General features: G+C 33.1%; 1 protein-coding gene across 3 annotated transcripts in view; it reads right to left on the reverse strand.

The window, feature by feature from the left end:
* LOC120330818 (uncharacterized) overlaps positions 1-15,583 on the reverse strand; it is a 46,513-nt gene extending 30,930 nt beyond the window's left edge. The window contains exons 1-4 of one of the 3 annotated variants that reach the window (XR_005567893.2): positions 15,416-15,583; positions 3,482-3,661; positions 2,893-2,940; positions 2,334-2,525 (exon numbers count right to left, since the gene is read on the reverse strand). Coding sequence is in view for 2 of the 3 variants with exons in the window: in XM_039397761.2 (XP_039253695.2) it covers positions 2,334-2,525; positions 2,893-2,940; positions 3,482-3,661; positions 15,416-15,506 (511 nt within the window). In the remaining variant the exon portion in view is untranslated. The remainder of the gene's footprint in view (positions 1-2,333; positions 2,526-2,892; positions 2,941-3,481; positions 3,662-15,415) is intronic. The other 2 variants (XM_039397761.2, XM_039397762.2) reach the window with 2 other exon arrangements.
* Between the last annotated feature and the right edge of the window lie 6,268 nt (positions 15,584-21,851).

Genomic DNA, 21,851 nt, shown 5'->3' on the forward strand with positions numbered 1-21,851 from the left:
ATTCACCGATTGGCTATATGTATATAAAGATACAAGCTGCTAGCACTTTAAACACTACACACTTTAAAATGTTATTAATAATAATACTAATTAAATTAATTTATTTAATTCTCTTTTGAATAAAACTGAATCAGACGCTAGTAATACGTAATCTATACAATGCGTAGCAATTACGTGGTTGTTTTATTAAACTTGATTTTCACGGTCGTGGATTTGTATTTAATACCCACGCGGTTTAATTCGATTAAAGACACATTAAATACTTCACACAGAATATTATGAAAAATATTATAATATTGTTTTAGAAGAATAGAATGTGTATTATAGTGTGTCCCCTCTTGTGAAAAGTATTTTCACTAGTCGAAATATATTAATTTTCAAATCAAATCGTTTTAAAACCTTCATGGAACATGACTATTATATACTGGAAGTGCTTAAGTAATGAGTAAAAGGCGTACAAGTATGTTTTATTTTATTTTGAGAGATAAGACGCCTTTACAAAAAGACGTTTCCAAACATTCGAAAGAAGCGCACATGGTAAGATGCATTTCAATTTATTAACCATTAGCTTGCTACTTATCAATTGATATAAACATCGCAAAACAAATAAAACTTTATAGTATATTCGGGCTATTTCGGGATGTTGATATTCACCTAGCTAATACGTATTGTGGTATTTTACAAATGCGTGCTCATAGTTATATAGACGTTTGTTTTTTGTTTATAATACTATCATATGTATTGTTAAATTGAACAACATTGAACGTTTAGATACAAGTGTTTGTATTCGTTAGTCGTGTGGTAGAAGAATACCATCAAAATGGACATCACAAGATGGTGCAACGGAGCAGGTTAGTGATAGCATAAAACAGGCTGGTGAATTTATATTCGTATGACAATAGTCTTTATTGCCCCCATGCGTTTATATATAAACAAGAGAACAAGCCAACACGAAATTTTTTCACCATTCTGTACCAGGGTAACGGTACCCGGACTGTCCCAGATTTTACAGTTTCTGTGACGATTATCCCAGTTTCTATGTGAATTGAAATGATCCGAGTCACAACTTACGATACCGTAAACCCATTATTTCAAGTTTGTTGACGTCACCACACAAAATGTCAAAATGAAAAATGAATCACATACACCAGACAACAATTTTGAAAGAAATGAAAGTGATGGCCTTCTAATACAATCTTCAACCACTGGAACGCGGAAGAGGAACCGCCACAAGGTGCGCAATTTTGATGACGCCATAACACAAAAAAAAACGAATCCCGTAAAGCCCCCAGAAATTTTCTAAAGAAATAAAAGAAATAGCATTCCAGTGAAAAAATACAGTCTTTAACCACTTCAAAGCAATTGGTCCAGTAGTTATTGAGAAAGACAAATTTTTTATAACAATGAGAAAAACAAGAGAGCTATGCTCAAATACATGGACACGTTTACCGATTTCAAGAAAAGCACCAACATTTAAAGACATCAGGTATAACAGTGGCTGCAAGCCCCGCTTTTACGAGACAGTTAGTTCAGTGTCACCGCGCTGTGTTACGGTACCGGAACTGCCCTATCTTTAGAAGTTCCTGTCTTGTGACAGCGTGAATTGAAATTGCAAGATGGTCCGACTCACACTGTAGTAACACCAACGATCCGAGTCACTACTGTAAAAAACACCAAGTACGGCACTATTCACCATTCCTCGAATCTTAGCAAAGCCAGGATTTCATTACGAACCACCGACGTTCGATGGCACGTGATCAAAAGAACATGGAAAGGAGTGCCAGCATATGCGTCCGCAGAATGTTCGGTGACGTCATAGCAAACAAATACAAATCTCACAAAGCTAACAGAAATATTTAAAATAAATAAAAGTAATAGCCATCTGGAAAAAAAATTCATCTTTTACCACTAAAAATTTCAAAGCAATTGGTCCAGTAATCAAAGAGAAAGGCGACTTATTAGGTTTTCCACTAGGTGTTCAAAACTGTCAAAGGACAACAACAACATAATATTGAAACGATCGGTATGTCCACTACGTGTCCAAAAACTGTACTCCCGTAGTGTGTGTACCAGGTTAAAGTTAGGCCATAATTTTATTCCGATTTCGTTATTTTAGTTCTATTACAAATTCGGGAACTGCCTGTGTTAGCCAAGTGAATATACCCCCTGCCCGTAGGTTTCAGTCCCTTTACACAACTTGATGTAAAGTAGGCGAACAAAATTAGTTACCTAGCAAAAAGATTCATATGTACATTTCGTGTCAATTAAACAAGCCAATCGAAATAACAGAGAAAAAAATAATTGCTCAAAATAATCAAAAATAAAAATCATACCAGTAACGACAAGTTTTGTCCAAGTTCCGTTAATGAATGGTGGATGGCTCTCTGTGGTTTGGCTCCGTTCCAAGTTCTTTTTCTCATTTTCTTTATTGAGGAATATCACACGACATTCGTACCAACCTTCATCCGATATTTCAATTCGTTTTATGTTTAAATCTGCAGTACCGGGAGCTACTTTCATTCGCCCTAGTTTAGAAAGAATCATTGTAAAACCAAACGCTAATTTGAGTTAAGCTTAAATTAAAGTCACTATATACAATAAAAGTAAAAATGTTTACTTATTATATGACACATTAATAAAACGATAACAAAAATGACGCCTGGCAGAACAAATGGAAATAGATTTTGACAAAATAAACATATATATATAGTAGCACAGTATAACCAAGTTACGTTGAGAGTAATGCTCATGTCTAGGCCAAAAATGTGTACAGACTTCACGGACATTACATATGATATACACGACAAAAAAAACAGCTAAAATGCAATTTGAAAACAAATACATAATCCATATATGCAAAGTTTTACAAACATTAACATCAATTTATAATACCTTTGGCCATTGCGTTTACCCGCTTGGCAAGACTCTCGTATGTTAATGCTTGTGTAAAAAAAAGATAAAATTTTCATATTGAATAAAAATATTTTAATCCGCGAGATGGCAGAACTGAGTATATTATAAAAGTTATATTTGGAAGCACACGATTTGAACTTTGTAGATTGCGAGAAGTCGAAAATTATGGGAGAAGTGGATCGCCCTTTTTACATGAATACTGCAGAAATGTGCCTCAAATCCCACACATACACTGTTTATTTTCATTTTTAAGTTTGCAAGTGACATACTTTAGCTTCGACTACATAATTATCTCCATTTGGGCCTGACAACGGGCGAAATAAGGATTCAGTTGTCAGTAAAAATGTTAAAAATCACATATAATTATAGAAATCTTAATTTTAGATGAACAGCACTTGTCCCCTTAGTTAAACTTTTCGGTGAACAAAAACTTGGACCATATTGAAGGGCCTTTTACACCTTCGTTAATAACAAAATAACTAGTCCCCTAACTAAATCCTCATGTAAGGCAATAAAAGTTAAATAAAATTCTCATTTCAATGTAAGCCATTACATATAAAAAATATACCTCCAAAAGAAGGATCCATATGAGGTGGATATTTTCCTATTTTGATGTAAATCGGCAGTTGCTGTCCTTGTCTTAACCATTCGATAACACTGGGTGGTGGATCAGGATCGGGATGTTTATATTCACATGGCAAAGTAGCAGTAGTTCCCTCGTGAACGTTTATTACATTTGGAGGGGAACCTGAAAAAATGAAAAAAAAATGTTAAAGTTGATATTAACTGTACTCATAAGTTGTGAATTTCGATATATACAGACGGCATCATTTTAATTTTGACTAGATACTACAAGAGGGACGCATCAGTGTATCCTTAGATAACTGAAAGTACTTTTATAAGAGCGTTTATCCATTTATTAAAAAAATTTCAAATGTATTTCATCCATTTGACCCTGGAGTTTTGAAGTAATGCGCCTGTATTGTTGTTTTTCAAGGCAACATCATGTAATGACTTTTTATGTATTTCTACTTTGAATATGGTGCACAACTTAAGCGCGTGTGTGTATGTTTAATACCGCTTCGAGAATTGCGAAAAATTATTTCCACAAAGCAAACAAAATGGTTGTGGTACTGGTCGTTTCGCACGCGACAGTACTCAACAGTCGTGTATAATTATAGTCAAGTTTATTATTAACGTGTTTATTATCAAGCAGTTTTATCACAATAAAGATCGTTAAGTAGGCTCAGCATTTTAGTTCGAACCAACGCACTTTCCGAATATAAAATTTAAACTTGGCTAAAATTTCAATCTTGTTCAAGTTTACAGAGTGAACAAAATTAAGGCATATCCATACGTAACTATATGGAACAGACGCCATAGTTTGACTTGCACAGATATCGAATTTGGAGGCATTAGGGACATGTTTTAACTTTTTATCAAACTTATCATCTATTATTGAACTTGGGCTTGAAGCTTGAAGCCAGCTCAAATTGGAAGCGGGCACAGCAATCTTGGGTCTACTAACTACTTAAACCTTTTATCAGGCCTAAGGTTGAAATAACTCGTTCAAATAAAAAACATGAAACATGAGTTAGTTTGGTCGTTTAATATACTGAGTTTGGCACCAGAAAGCCTTGCCGATTTCCATTAGTTGGTATATATATTAAAGAAGTTTTATTTTTTATATTCACCAGCTTGTGTCTGATTTTCAGGATGGTATTGAAATTAACTGATTTAAGTTAGCGTCAATCAGTTTTTACTAACACTCAATTCTACACTATAATTCCAAATGTCTCAATATCTCTTTGCCTTTTAGTGTTTGCCCATAATTCGCTCAGAGACCAATCTCCTCAATTTTTCAGTGAGTTCGCGTTACCTTGCTTTAGCCTTGCTTTCTCAAAAAATATGATTTATTCCAAATTTTATTTCATGCCAAAAATGGTTTCAAATTTTGTTCTTAATTATTGATAAACACAAGAAATTATTCGCAAAACTCTTTTTCGGAGATTTATTTGCTGTCGTGTAGACCAATGTTGATCGTTTATAATGCAATTGGCAACAGTATTTTGAACAAAAATAAAATTAGTAGAAAACATCTCGCTGTCCGATATGAAAATACCATAAACCATGAATGTATAATTATCTTTATTAGTTCGTCGTTGTTAAACCATATATCTTAAATGAAGCACATTTCATCTACGGTACACGTATGGCCTATGATACAAATTATTATGATCTACATCCAGGTTGATGTATGATTTATTTTACTCGGTAAATTTTATTTCATCAAACGACTAATTATTTCTAGATTAGACAATTTTTAAATAGTAAAAATAAATGAACGATTAAATTAAAATCGCTTGTTTCGGCATACAGATGCATAGAATTATTTTTTTAAAATATCGAATTTATAAAAGATCTGAAAATTGCAGATGGAATTATTTAATTATTATACACAGTTATGAATTTCTTGTTAAAAGCCTTATACGAAGCGAATAATAACAATTCGTAAGAGCTCATTAAAATTGGTTTATGCAAATACAAAGTGCATATTTATTACACAGATGTAGCAGTGAAAAAAGCTTTTTAGAATTTTAGGGATTAAAAAGAATTTTAAGAAATTTTTGGGATAATGTTGCAACAAAATCGGAATACCTAATCCTATTAACATGAACAATCTGAGTTTGACATTCATTCTGTCGTGAAAGGAGTTCAATCCCCAATTGGTATCCGAAAGAATCCGGAAAATATTTTTTAATGTGCTTCAATTAATCCATAACTAAGCGAATTAAGGCTAAAATGTCGAATGACATATTGCATTAAGATTTCCTCGTTTACAATTGTGAGACAGACGACTGTAGGACTTAAATTAAAATCAAACAATAACAGTAGACGACTATATATAATAAATTTTAGTATATACTAATTATACGTTCAAGATATTAGACTATGAAATTCAAGAGTAAACTTATTTCTGTTTCGTCTGACCAAAATCACACTTCCTCGGACAAGCAGCAGTTTACAACAATGACAAAAAATGAACAATCATGCGGTTTCATGTATACGGATCCACTAGCGCAGAAGCATTGAGGAAAGATTGGGAGGTAGTCTCGCGTAACATCTACTGATAGTTATGATATTAGAAGTGTAAAAAATTAGAAAACGCATTAAATCTTCCAATTTATTTCAATTTTTAGAATTTGAAAACATATGTTTCAAAGTTTGTTTGTTCATTATAATTCTGTACCATGGCAAATCGCACGCATTTTGTTCAATTTCGAACAAAAATACATTCAATGCCTTAGAATTAAAGATAAATGTAATACAATAAACAATTTAACGGTTTTTATATGATTCAAAGGGAACATATTATGAGAGGTTATTATTACGTAGCTGTAGTCTCCGAGGGAGGGATGAAGTCGGTGATTTCTCCCATCGAGGGTAGGTATTATGTGTTTCTTGACAGACAAAAGCCCTTAAGGTTCCCTTAATCTTCAATTTGATCGGCGTGTGTAATGAGATTACGTTGAACGAGATGTATTTGGGCACAAATTAAGATTTTTATTGTTAAAAATTTAGGAAATATCAGGCTAGATCTAAGATAAATTTGTATTTTAGGAAATTTTAACCACAAAAACAAAGAGTTGTTCTTTTGCGCATAATTTTGATGTTATTCTATAATTTGATTGTGGTGAATCTGTGTCTAGTTCAAAATAAATTTCGTCATTTGAAAAATGTAGAATTGGATGACAAATTACTTCAAAGTCACAAAGGCGATTTTGAACCCTTTTTTATTCGTGATAAAGAACATTAACCCATTGTGCATCTCAAATTAGAGATTCCGGTGTTAGGTACTCAGTGGCAAACCCAGAGTGTGGCAAAATTTTAAAAACTACTCTCGACTTCCATCTATGCCAGTGGTTCTTAAACTTTTCAAGCCGCGCCCGCTCTTTAGAATTTGAATTTAGAAGTCTCGCGCCTCACCTCGAAAATAACAGATAGTAAGGAAAAAGTTTCATTCAAAAAAAACACGTTGAAAATACGTGGACGAAACGTAAATATTCAAAATAAGGCGGGCAAGATCAAATCTTTTTATTTTTATTCAGCTTCACGTCCCCATAGTTTACATTGAACCGATAGAGCGCTATAAAACGTACCGGTAATAAAGAAGTTTTAAACTTGTATTTTTCTCAATTTTTGTATGTAGGGTGTTTCTGAAATTTGCTCATGGAAGAACTGTTTATAGTTCGCCATATACTCAAAATATCAATATTGATTTTCCATCATATAGAGTCCATTATTCCTATGCTCGACAAGTCGGTAGAGATCGACTTCACTCAACGACCTTTTAATCCTGGAAATTTAATTCCGCAACAATGTCCAGTGAGCACAAAACAATGTTGCATGTACCGCATATGCCTGCAGTAACCTTAAATGAAATTTAAAATAAAATTAAAATATCAAGTTGATAAATTTGCAAAATTCACATTTTCGACAAGTTTTATCCAACTGTTTTCGCACTGCAGTCCCACAATAAGTTTTTTTTAATTGATGTTATTGTTTTAAAGCAGCGATCGGCAAACTTCGTATGCTACTGATCCAAATATACACATTGACAGTAGCCTGCGGGCCGCATTAGTAAACGACATACGGCCGATGCTACTAACTACGAAACAAACGCCGTACAGCAGCCATTTTTGCGACATACATCAGCGCGGAGGATTATTTCAACCGTTAGGCCTCAGATGTTGAGCCAGTATTTATGGGTTGGTACCTTACACAAATTGATTCTATGTTTGTGTATTCTTGAGTGAATACGTTCCATGAGCAATTTTAAACTTCGTGATATCTTTAGTAAAAGCCTATCTCGACAAACGTCAAAACAAATCGTGGTGATTGGAATTGGCCAATGTCCACTTAGAATTTATAGATTTTCTAAAGTTACCATAAGCCTTTAAGTGAATTTACCATCGTCCGGCAGATATTGAATTTAAAATATTGTTAAACATCTACCACCGCACCGTACTTGGTCAGTGGAAGCTGCGAAGATAAATCTTTACAGATATTACTTAAATTAAAATTTAACCCAAATAGATTGGAAATAAACTAAATATATAAAGTATAATGACTGATTGATGAAATGGAGCATTTTTAAAAATGAATAGCAAATTAACAGACAATTTCTTGCGAAAGATTTTTCTGCATCATTCGCTATTATTTCATCCATTTTTTTTTGCTGAAGATAAACAAATTTACAACATATTCGACATTTCAGAACGTATTCGTAATAATAATTTTATACTATTTTTTGATATCCCTAATTTTTGATTTTTGCGTTTCATTCATTTCTCAAAATATCTCCTGTATTATGTCGTCATCAAAATAGGAAGGATCAAAACATAACCGCTTCATTACACCTCATTGTCGGTAACTGGGCCAGCAAATTACGTATTTGTTAGCATCCGTCATTAAATTTAATCCTAACAACATTCGTATATTTTGATAAAATAAACCCCTAATTTTAGTTTATTTTTGTGGTATTTTGACAACTAGGTCATATATATTAAATTTTATTAAGTAAGTTAATATTATCGGTAGGTTAAATTGGACGTGAACGAAAATAGTCGTTTTTTACCACAAATTTTGAGTAAATTTGAAAGATGATTCAAGAAGTCTTTGAAATAAACAAAATTACAAAATGTACTCGATTTTTATGGTTTTAGACAATATTGATAATAAAAAAAGATTTGCTTAAAAATTTTGAGAAAATAAAGCGAACGCCATCATCATTTATAAGTAATGAAAAAATGAGAAAATGATTTTTACAAATATTAACTAAAATTTAAGTTACGTTTCATAACGACTAGATTTATGTGAATTACATTCAAATTCATTTGAGGTATGGTTTCCGGTTTGAGGAATATGACATCAAATTTTGCCAGTAATTATTAAAACTTTACAAATTTTTCAACAGTGCAATTTTAAAACTAGGAACCTTACTTAAACTAAGAAACAAGGGAAATAGTAGATTTGCTACCATTACTCATGGAGACTATAAGTATTAGTGTCGGCAACTCGATACGATACGTAGTAGTGACGTAACGTGAGCGTCGGCCCTGTTACGTTTTCGATATAAACATTCTCACGCCCAGTATACACAATGAATCTGGCAAGTAATTCAGATTGACAAAAACACAAATTAGAACACGAGTAAATTGTGTATGCACACAGAAAGTATCAAAAGTGCCTTTTGAAAGCACTTGTGCGGTTTTTGTAGGAATACACCATCTCATTCATTGAAATTGTATTGTTTCATTTAATACAAAAGAAGTTGGTGGAGGAGGCGCCCGTCTTTTGCCGCCTTTGAATCGGATTCGATTTGGGACGAAAATTGGTCCGAAAGTAGGTACCAGTCCGTAATTTTTGCAGTGATATTAAAATGAATTGAAATATTGCAATGGTCTCATAAAGGGTGATCTACACCGAATAATATTTTTATGCGCATATCACCAATTTGAACATAAAATATACTACATGTTTCTCAGAATTTATCCGTTTCATCGCGAAATGATGGTTTGCACCAAAAACTTCTGTCTATGACAGGGCTGGGCCAGGTTTTCGAACCTGAGGCCAAAAGTTTTGCCAACTCAGTCCCGCGGGTCATGTAAGTGTGGCGTAAAAAGTTACATTTTATGAACAATATTTACAGTGTTACTAAATAAAATAAGCTTCGTGCCAAAACTAACTTTAACCGCAATATCAACAAATTATCGAGTTATCTTTAACTGAAACATAAAAAATTGGTATCAGTTTGGTTGTTGCAGCATCAGGCCGGTCAGATAGAATTACCCAACGCGGTGGATTTGGCCCGCAGGTCGTATTTTGCCAATGTCGGGTCTATGATTTGCGCATTGTGTCATAATATTATATATGGCTAGTACATGAGCACTTCGGGAATAAAACGGGCCAACGAAAATAAGAGCAAATTTTAATTGTAAAAATCAGCATATAGAATATATCATTTTATTTGTTATTGAAATAGATTTATTTAGCAATAAAATCGACAGGTATACGGGAAGTAAATAAAAAGACGTGCTGCATTTGTTTTCAAGCTTGGCTATTATTCCTTAATTACAACTTACAAGCAAAATTATTTGTCCTGGTCACTGGTATAAAATGTTACATACAATTAAAAGTTCACAGATTGTACATTTTTGAACGCTATGGTAGTATTGTCCGGTACTATTTCAGTAAACCTAGTTGGCGCGAACGCCATCGAACTTTCAAGATGTCTTCAATGTGCGTAAGTTTTTATGCAAACAGTCTTATCACACGAAAGTAGAGTCGTGGATTGGAAAGTGTTTTGTCAAACAAACTAATCTGATTTACAAACGAAAACTAAAGCCATTGAAAAGTCAAGATGGCGCCCCAAAAAAGGGGTAAGTCTTCTAAGAATTCTTTATTAGATGTATCTGGATATAAAATACAGTAAAACAGAATTGTGTATCAAAATTGGGGTTATCCATTGCTATTAGAAACATTTTTTTGACATTCAAACACCCCGACTCACGGACACCAAAGGTTCGAAAACAACGTAACGTTACTGATCCGGGTTCTAAATTCTATTTTGGGAGGTGGATATGCTATTGCAATTTATTGGATTTTGTCATTACAATAAGAATCACTCAAAATTTTTATCTAAAAAAAAAACACGAAAACTTTTTGATATCTGAATAAATCGTGTATTTCTGAATCGGGATGTCGGTCTTTGTTTTGGGTTTTTGTCGGGACGCTCTCAACAAATGACCGGGACTAGAATTCATAATATGGACAAAATATTTAATATAGTTGCATACTAAAACAAACGTTATCATTTTATATTGCTTGCTATATTCCCAACTTTGTCATTCCACTTTAGAAGAGAAAACGCGAAAGATTTGGTTTAGTAGGACGTAATTTGTAGACGGTACATCAAAAGTCCGACAATAATATGTCGTACTTATAATGTCGTCAGTGTTCTTTGACAATAAGACGTGAGATTTGGGAATTTTCGCACAGCCATTGAACCGATATTACACCAAGAATGGGCCGTATATAAACCATTTGAATTAGAATCGCTCAGTACCTGGGTTAGATATTCGATATTGAAACAAAAGTGTCGTCGTAAAACGGAAAAAGATTCTGTTGTCGTCTGCCAATAAAGACCGACAGACCACTTCCTGCGGTTCCTGGCTTTGCAGTTAGTTACCAACACTCTTTACAACTTCCGTATATTTTACAACTTCAAAATGGAACGGAATTATAAATCTCGATCATCATTGTGCAAAATGTTTTTATCGAAACCACATTTTACCTCAACTTCTCGATTAATCATTGTTTTGCAAACTCTGACGTTAATTAGTGTCTGTGATTTGACATGGTGGGTCATGACCCCGGAGAAATATACAATACTAGACCACAATAAAGATAAGTAAAAAGTTGTCTCGTTAATAAATTGCTAATTTGTCTCCTTAATGCTATTTGTACACAAAAGGGAATGTCTCGTTTTGTACTGAAATAGGAAAATTTTGTTGAACGATAAAAAAATTGCGTATATAAAACGTATTATGGCAACGTGGCACTCGTATGGAACTATGACATAAAATTGTATTTAAGATACCCAAGTACAAAAAAGATGGAACATAAATGAATCTTTTTTACAAAGCCCTCGCCACCGCTCAAAATTAGTAATTATTCAGTTAGGGTTGGGGTGGACGCCAGGGATGCAGATTGAGCAGAAAATTCATATTTTCAAATCCTCTCTAACCCGAACAACACTAACTGGTTAATTACTCATGAGTTATTTTAAAACGTGGCGGGCGTGTTTTTCTCAAACCACACATTTTCGCATCAGTGGCGGGGCTTTGTACAAAAGATCCAAAGAAAATATAGGAAATGTGTATCGGATTCTATATATAGAATTTCATTATACTCAGAAGATGGTACATTTTTTAAAATGCACCCCCAATCGTTTACTTCACGTCGTATAACTTCTTTCCACCTATGTTTTCCTTGGCTATAGGGCTGACACGCCCGTCCTATGTTATTTTTGTTTTGTCAGTATATTGTATGCTGATTGACAATTCAAGATACTTCTGTAATATCGTGAGTAGATATCTATTGATGAACCATTTATATGAACCCAACCGGAGATTTTGTAGTCCAGAAATCGTGGTTACTATTTGGAATAAATGGAACTGTTTTGCTCGCGGCCCATACATATTTAGTTGCAGTCATCCGTGGATTATGCTTGACCATAAAAATCGTCAACAAAGGTTGTTAATCGCTTGACGGGACATAATATTGTCAAAAGCGTTTACCGCAATTCCGTCCTTTTGTTAACGTTTCGGTTAAAAGTGTTTGAATGATGGGGCGAATGTTTTGAGTGGAAATTTGTTGAATCTGTTTTCATTCTGGTATCAAGATATATTAATATTATATATTCCCGATCGAATACTCCGTGTGACTTATCACTGATAGTTGTTTCACACAATCTTTACTAATCACCCACTATATGAGCAGATGACTTTGTTGGGACTAGGACATTACTATTCGACACCATCAAAGCCTAAAGAATGCATAAGAGAACTGATATAAACGAAAGGGTCACGTTCTTAGGGCAAATCCCTCCGAACCTAAACTTATACTCCGATCCTAATTTTTTCCATATGATATACTTTAAGACTCTCTAAATTGATGAAGTTTCCGAATATGATATAACTTGAATTGAATAGCGATATCCATATTGGGTGATATGAGACCTTCAATTGTGAAAGTGATAGCTCGCAATGATCCAGAAATAGTTGGTAAATTTCAATTTTAAACTACTGGTACTAAACCGAAAAACATAAACACTATATTTACCAAGTAGACCTATGTCTGATAATTCTTTCAATAAGTGCACGCCATCAAAATACCCATCATACTCTTAAAGTTTGATTGAAGCAGAATTTTGGAAAAATGAACACATAGATAAATAATTTTATGAAAAAATCGAACAATCATTTTGAAATCATATTATTATAATCAAATTTCATCAGAACTCACATAAAGGTATTTTAATAAACCTTTTCGCATATTTGAATTTAAAAAAATAGGTATCGAAGACAAGTTAGGTAATAAATTAACTAGTATTAATTAGAAAAACTACCAAATATTTGAATGATTATTAATCTCAATATTTGACAAGAAGATTTTGAATTTTCATCAACACTTGAACTTCTTTGCCTGTCAAAATTTAACATATCTATAAATAAATAAACAAGGGGAACGCGGTGTCAAAATTCAATTTTATGTCAAAATCCGCGTGAACAATACTATCATAAGTCTTTTTAAGCATGGATCATACATGGAACGCGCCTTACGTCGCGCTCCATGTATAATCCAAGCTTAGAATTAAAATAAATCTACGGGGATCAATTTCCAACAATGGTGAAATATAATTTTTTTTAAAAAAGATATTCGATTGACATTTCCCCTTCTTGATTAAGGGGTGATTCATTAGAGAAGTTCACCTGAGCAATCAATTATTTTGAGGTCATTTTCATTCCATTGGGAAAGCTTATGCATAATTATTTCTGGCAACCGTCAAGACTTTTGATGGGTAAAGATTATTTTCTACACGTTCGAACCGGATATATAGATTTATACTTGATTATTTTATCTCGATTTTTTATCACTGTCGATTTCGATTGGATATTTTTTTTTATTTTGTTGCTAATTTTTGCTATTTATTTTCTACCTTTCAATTTATAATATATCTTACAATTTCTGAATTTTCATAGGACGAACACTGATACATGATTTGTTACGAAAATAAACTCGTCATTTTATCATGAGTTAGGTTGTCTTTGGAGTATTTTTACCGAATAGATAGAAACAAAATATTAGTACAAGAATTAGAATAATTACAAGCTTTAAACCATATTTTTTGGATTTTCGTAATATATTTCAATATATATATCAGTTCTTTTAGTGTCTGTCTAGTTCATATAAGAGTAAACTTATATAATTATATTACATAAACATTATAAGGTATTGCAAAATTCCTACAAAACACAAAAAAAATTCATCATAAAGCTGACCCTATCGAAGTTGATTTTAAAGAATTATAAAAATTATCATAATATTGAGTTACAATTTTTTACAAAACAGTTTTGAATTCCTTTGTGGAAGTCTAAGTATTAAAAAAACAATATATTACGCATTTCTTCCTACTTAAATATTGTACATAATACAACTTAACGAATTATTTGCAAAATTACACTTAGTTGTCATTGACATATTTTCAAAGAAATCCACTTTGTGAAGTTCTTTCCACAAAGTTCAATTCCTAACAGTAGGACATGAAATGCCAACGTCATCATCAACCGGTATATAACGGCATGAGTCTCATAGCACGGTTATATCCATGACTTCCCAGTCACAAAATTGGCCTATTGTAACTACGAACTGAATAGATAGCTCATATAGTTAAGTATAATTTGAGACAGAGTGTTCGTGTTTATAATTAAGGCACCGATGATCAGTTTATGGTAATGTAGCAACGAAGCATCAAAATTTGAAATTTTACTTTTGTTCGAACATAATCAGAATTCAGAAATGATACCTTTCGTTCAGTAATGATTTTATGAATATTTGATAAGAAAAGAGATAAAAATCTACAAAAAAATCCCTTCTGGCAAATAGCAAATGATGTGTGAAACAAAAACAATTCTAACATTTTTGAAAATGCATAATCTCATTGACAGGAAAAATTCAACACCGCCTCTACCAATCATGAAAACACATTGGTGGTACAGTAAACATGTACATCATATATGGCACAATCTTAAATACCGAATATTATCCATGCATAAACCTAGCGCTTTCTGTACAGTGCAAAGGAAAATGTTATGGAAAAAGATATGGCGGTTGGTTCACCAGCAAAAAAGAAATGTGAAAACGCCATTTATTATTGATGGCTTTCAACATTATCCCTCAAAGTGAATTAGCGGTCAATTGTTGCCGTCCGGAAAGATTCTCAGTGTCAGTTTGAGCGATAATAATACACAAACACTGGAAATATTCAAAAAGGGTAACCCCTTTCCTTACAAAATGATTGAAAAAATAAATAAAATGAGGCAATCTTAGACAGCAAGAGTGAGGAATAACGAAGATCGTGAGACCTGGACAATTAGATATTTCCATTTAATGACTGTCGGTATTATGACTTCATATTTGGTAATATGACGTCACCTCCGTTTATTCTTTATTCGATGACCCCATCCCTTATCAAGCCCCTAATCACTCAACTGATAACAGACCAAGATATAAAATATCTGTTTATATGTTTATGGTTGATCAGACCATCATATTTTAATTCTAATCAATGATTCATTTGTTACCACGACAAAAGTATTTTTTATTATTATTTGATGAATTTTTAAAATAAAGAAATCATGAGAAAATATGCACTTACTTGCTTCGATCCCATAAATGGCAAAATTCAGAGTTAAGATAAACAGAAACTTGGTGATATAAACTTGAAATAATACTTGTCGAGAATTCATTGTAGTTGAGTATATTGAATACGGTATATTTACAACATGACGTTTATTATGAATTGTTCAATAAATTATATAAATATGAAAAACCTGAAAAATGTATATAATGATAAATATACATAATGAATGTCGATAATTTTAGTAACATGAAAAAACAGTAACAGTTAAATAACTAACGAACTGGTGAACTGTAGACAATCATGCACCATGATAATTTTGCCATGATACATTCTGTCGTCATAAACAATTCACTGTCTTGATACTTATCACTCATATGTATAAAAAAGTCATATTTTCATTTTTATAGAATCCTCTTTTACAATCAAAATTTTTACGTAGACACTTTATGTTCTTCATCAAAGCAGTAAAATGCTATTGACTGTTCAGCCATTTCGAAATAGCAGTTTACATGTTTTGTAAAAAAAAAATAACAGGATATTGATACAGGAAAGTTAGCTATTTATAATACGACATTATATCAAAACGATACGACCATATTTATTCTCATTTTTTTAATAAATTACAACTGAAATGCGTGAAGACGCCCATTTTCTCGATTTTGCTTTGATAGTGTTTCTTTCTACCTGAGAATTTACATTAAAAAACTTCCATCTGGACAAGTTAAATAAGAAAAGGAACTACCTAAGACCCGTTTTGGACAAACAACTTGTGACCGACGGAGGCTTTGTAACAACAACAACAATAACAACGCACAGCAGTGGGTGGCTACTGATTAGTCGCGATTATCTACGATTATATTATTAAGTATATCCTATACAAATTATTAGTTAGTCGGTTATACCAGATTATTGTAATGCAATCTATATCGTTTATATCCGCTTTATTTGTTATTTTATTAGTTTCAGTAACAAACAAGTATGTAAAGCTTGGTGGGGGTATAAAGGAAATGTATCTTAATTTGGATTACATTTTTTAAGAAAGATCGCGTCTTTGCTATTCGAAAGTGCAGTATCTTTCAAACGTAAATCTGTAGTCACTCGTTTAATGTTTATTTCCGGCACTCTATTTACCACTTTCAGCGCATTTAAATTATAATATATTGTATAAATGGAATTAGATATGGAATATTTTAAATAAAGGGAACACACACGCTTTACCGAAAAAACTAATTCAAACTACATTTCAACACACCCGTTTCAGTTTATGTCGAATCAGTTCATTAAATTTTATGGCTCAAATTAAAGCTATAAAACTTTGAATGTCATTGATTACACCCTTTTTGACGCCAATATTATTGGATCGGCGGCAACTCGTCCATGGTTGACACGCCGTAAATAAAATTCAACCATGGCCCAAATTTACCGCCTGAATGACCTATGTAAAAGTCTTATTTTGACAACGTAATCTTTGACACCTTTTGTCGCATGAGGGCTGGATAAACATCACCCACTCAAAAGACAGGCTAGAAAGTTTTGATTGTTTACCTTCACGCTACTTAAGCCAAAGACTGGTTGAATTTTACGAATTTTATACTGACAAGTATTAGGAGGACAAATTCGATACAGTTAAGTCAAATCCGTTTACAGAAATGATTGTAAATTTTGCCACCATAACATATTAAATCTGGCGCATAAGGGTCAATAACTCAATTCCTTTCGATAAAATATAACAGGCTCTGATAAAAACAACCTATCTTGTTTTGACGAATACAGAATACTTGAAACTGTAACCTTTTCTCAAGATCTTTGATTCTACTACGTCTTGGTTTTCCTAACAATAGAGAAAAGCCTCATTAGTGGGAGATTAAACTAATTAGATCTCGTCGAAGACATTTTTCGATATTATTAGGGATGATAAGTATTCAAGAATAATGTAGTGTCTAAGAGTATTGAATCTTCCACCAAATACTTCACTTGTGGGGATATCACCCAAAAATTCCAACATTTATAAGAATAAAGTTGAAAATTTGATGTCATTTATGACAGAATTTGTAAAGTAAGCGTAACGGAGACGGTTAAATTTTCATGAAACTTTGTGAATACTGATGGAATTTGAACACTACAGCAGTTCAGACTGTAACGCTAAATATTGTTTAAGACCATTGCGTATGTAGCTCAGTTTGATATCATAAATTTTATGAAACTAATAGCTGTAAACTGTAAAACTGTACGGGACAGACAGATCTAGATTTTATGTTTCGAAAAGTGCTAGTGAAAACCTTGAATTTACGTTTCCCGCTAGACGAAACTTTGTTCGAGCTGATCCATTTGCTATACAATTACGTTAAAATTTAAGTTAATTTACCATTCATTGTATATATAGGGTATATATTTATTCTTAGCCACAATTGTCAAAATCGAAATCGCAGTCCTAAGTTCGCATTGTCACATTTCGCTCACAGTCTATAAATAATTAACTAGTATGTAAGTAAAACGATATTGTTCCGATAGAGTGAATTATAATGTCTAAAAATCTGACGCCAAGTCCCCATTACACACAATATTGAATGCTTGATATATACCGTTTTTCGTATAACTTTATACTTTTGTGATTTATTAAAAAAAAATTGATTTGTATGTTGTGTTCAGATTGGATGCGTATGTGGAGTCGTTTTTTAAAACATTGAAAACCAAACTGTAAATGTAAATACAAAACAACAAACCTATGCGAGAATATATTAACTTGAACCCCTGGTGCTGAACAAAAGAATTGAATTAAAAAATAGAATACTTGTATAAAGATCCAAATTCAAGTGCGAAACTAACCCAGCTATGCTTCGAACCCGAATAGCCCAAGCTCCTCCTGTCAAAACACTGTGGACATCTCGCTGAAGATTTTGATGATTCAGTCGTATTAGACGGTATAGAAACCTAGCTTCAATAATACTGATTAACAGTTCAAATTATTAAACGGTAACCATTTAAAAGCATATATATAACAGTTTTTTCCATCTCCCTATGGTTCCATTCATTTCTAACACTCCATCGGTCTACGTATATATTATACTCTCCCTGTCACTTCCAAAACCTACGCTTTCAACAAACAATAAGTAGGCCTTCAACAATTAGCGTGAAAGCGTTTTTGCAAACGTGACGATCACAAGGAAAATCGCCAAGTAAAGTCCCGATATCAAAGCTGTCAAAGCTTCATAAATTGATCAAGCTATAGCCTAATCGCCACTTTTAATCCATTTTCAACAAACCGTTGCCTCTAATGATAAAATATCAATATTTTGATACGGCACAAAAGTCAACAAGACGTCTGCCGTTCTTCGTGTTGAAAAAGGCACACTATGAAAAACAAGCAGTATTTTTACTATCTTTCGACAGTAAGTGATCACTAATCTTGAAAATCGAACTGCTGACTATACATCAACCATAAATTCGGGACCTCCTTATTAACTTGAAAAGCGAGAGATTCGTCCTTTTTTCACAGTCTGTCGATACCCAGATAAGACCCGTCTCGGGTAAAATAGATACTGACTCATGCAAGCGTGGAGCCTGACAATGGGTAGTATAAACAAGAGAACGACAAGACATAATAGTCTCTCCTAAATCGTCGTGCGCGCGATAAAAACGCGAATACAAAATCCATCATGTGGACAATGAAAAGCGAGATTAAATTATAAAATCTATTTTGAAAATAATTCCAGTACATACTTTTCACGAGAAATGAACGTTCCGAGAAAAAAGACTTAATCATGTTTTATGATGACTTCTAGAAGATATCCCATGGCATAGTGAATGAAAATTATCTTATGTCCAAGAATACCCCTACAAGAATAAATTCAATGTACATCTCTACCGTTGCCAGTCTACTGAAAAATCCAAGTCAACATCCTATCAAGCGTGTTAGACATGGAGCAACCTATATCAAACCAGAAAATTCATGATATTCAATTAGAAGCACACGTCGCCCGAGTAAGTTGTGCCTGCCTAAAACTTGGCTCCAATAAAAAAAATCGATCACCTTATAAGTTTCCCAAGAATTTTAAATTGCTATACCTTAATATTTGTATCCTACCATCCTGAGATAATTTACTATAGTTTAACACATCGCCGTTTAAATAAATATGTATAACAGATTTCTTTAAAATAACTATCCTGATAACTATCTATCTTTACACGATAGACAGCTAGAAACTAGCCATCTGTTAATCCACCTTTCGTGTTTGAGGACATCAATTACTACAACAAAATGTGACACGTTTCATTCTATGAGCTATTTTTCATGAGGAAAAAAACACACTGAGCTACCCAAAGCTTTTATCTACCTTGAGCGGAAGCGACAATATATTTTACGTGCAAACAATACATAGACATAGGAAGTTAATAATTGATATTCCTTATGTATATTTACAAAGGTATTGTGTAATACTAAAACAAAGGTTCTATCGAATACAACGCAAATTTCACGCGTTCAACAGGCGACACAAAATTTTCGAAGATGTGAACTTCATGATATCAAATCTCTTCAAACGTTTTCTGAACTCATTATTGTTCTACAGATAAAGGCAAAAATACGATTTTTTATCGCTTGATGTAAAATATGGATAAAACACATCCTACTGAAGGACACAAAATAAGCCGATGTCTAACATAACCCATGTAATAATATAAAACCTCTGACAAGATTGTGGGTAGCAAGACCATCCAGAGTAAGTAGTAAATACAAAGTAAATCTGGGAATATTTTCCCAAATGCCAATAATATCAAATCAGCTTGGAAGGAAAATTTTCCTGTCTATATGGCATTTGTTGATTTTCCCAATGGCAGTTATCTTTGTAAGTGGCCTTCAACTAAAAAGCCGGTTAACAAGAACAATGTAAGCTCACAAACGACAAGCATTAACTATCCTTGAAATACGGACAAAAACCATCTGAATATCTGGGTCTTAAACTTTAAAATGAAATAAAAATATATCATAAATTTCACCTCTAAATGAATAAATTTAATTTTCTGTTCTGCTATGGGATATCCGGCATTGTGCGTTTCACATAATGCGAGGAAATGGGTAACTACCGTACTAATGAATGACCTTGAAATGTGATCCATTCAATGGGGTTTTGTTACTAAGTAACCGATCTGGTATAAGTATAAGTTCGACCAAGTATGATCAGTGATAAATTTATAAAATCAAGTTCAGTGGACTATGCTTGGTGGATAACGATCTAGCTAACTCAAATTGGTTTTTACTAACTGCCATGAATTATGTTGCTAAACCACGGTTGGATATAAAGACGTGTAATGCTTGATCAGAAAATACAGGACTTTTTAATAAATGAAATGTGACTTTCCGACTTGAGTACTCCAAAATGAAAAAAAAACGGATGCTGCTCATGGAGAGGAACTAAAATATTTATCATATTTTAATGTCAAGCGTGGTGCGACACCTTTCACAACGAACTGAATTAATATTTGTGCTAGTCCGAAAATGACAAAGCAATTTTTTCTTGACAATGCAAAACATTTTAGATTTATGCCTCCTAAATATTTTACTTCATTATTGTATGGATATACGTAACATATCAACGAAACAACATATCAATAAACATTCTTTAGTCTTTTTCTACACCGACAACATTGAAATCGAAACTTCGAATTTACCCCCTGATCGTTCTAGACTAGGGGTTCCCAAACTGGGGCACACGTACCCTCAGGGGTATATTTCTACTTTTCACGGGGTACATTAGATTAAGTATAAGTCTAAATTTTTTACATAACTGCTAATCTACCCTGAATATTTTTATCACCTGATGTTAATAGTTTGAAGAACTGTTCGGGAAGTTACATTTGCACCCTAGTAGAAGCTTCAACTACAACTATAGTAACTACTAAGCTTACAAGACTTACTTTGTCCAATCACAGCACGCAAGATAACTTTGAGGACACGAGCGATCTAAAAGTAGAGATCTCAAAGTAGAGGTACGAATAATACACAAAATCGAAGCCTTCATATATTACTGTTTAACTAATAAAAAATAAGTAATTTCAATATCATAATAATAAGAGTTTAAGAATTTAATAACTTAATCCTAGAATAAGCGCGGGGACTAGGAAAAGCTCCGGGTCCCACTGCGGCTGCATATGTAGAATTGGTCTAAGACTAGCCTAGGACTGCACATACATAGGCTCTATACGTATATATTTGTAAAGATAATATTGTACCATTCAACAGCAATACCTGAGCTACAATAATACGCATAAGCTGATCATATTTCGAAGGCTATTTTATGCAAAAATGTCACTGGTCAGCGGGCATTTCTTTACACTTTCTCATTGTCCACACCCATACAACAGACTTAACAAAACTAGCATGAAAATGTACATATTAATTGACACCCGTGACAATCATTAAATTTTGATTTATAATGTTTGCGAGACTGTCAAT

The sequence above is a fragment of the Styela clava genome, chromosome 6 (assembly GCF_964204865.1).
Source record: "Styela clava chromosome 6, kaStyClav1.hap1.2, whole genome shotgun sequence".
NCBI lineage: Eukaryota > Metazoa > Chordata > Ascidiacea > Stolidobranchia > Styelidae > Styela > Styela clava.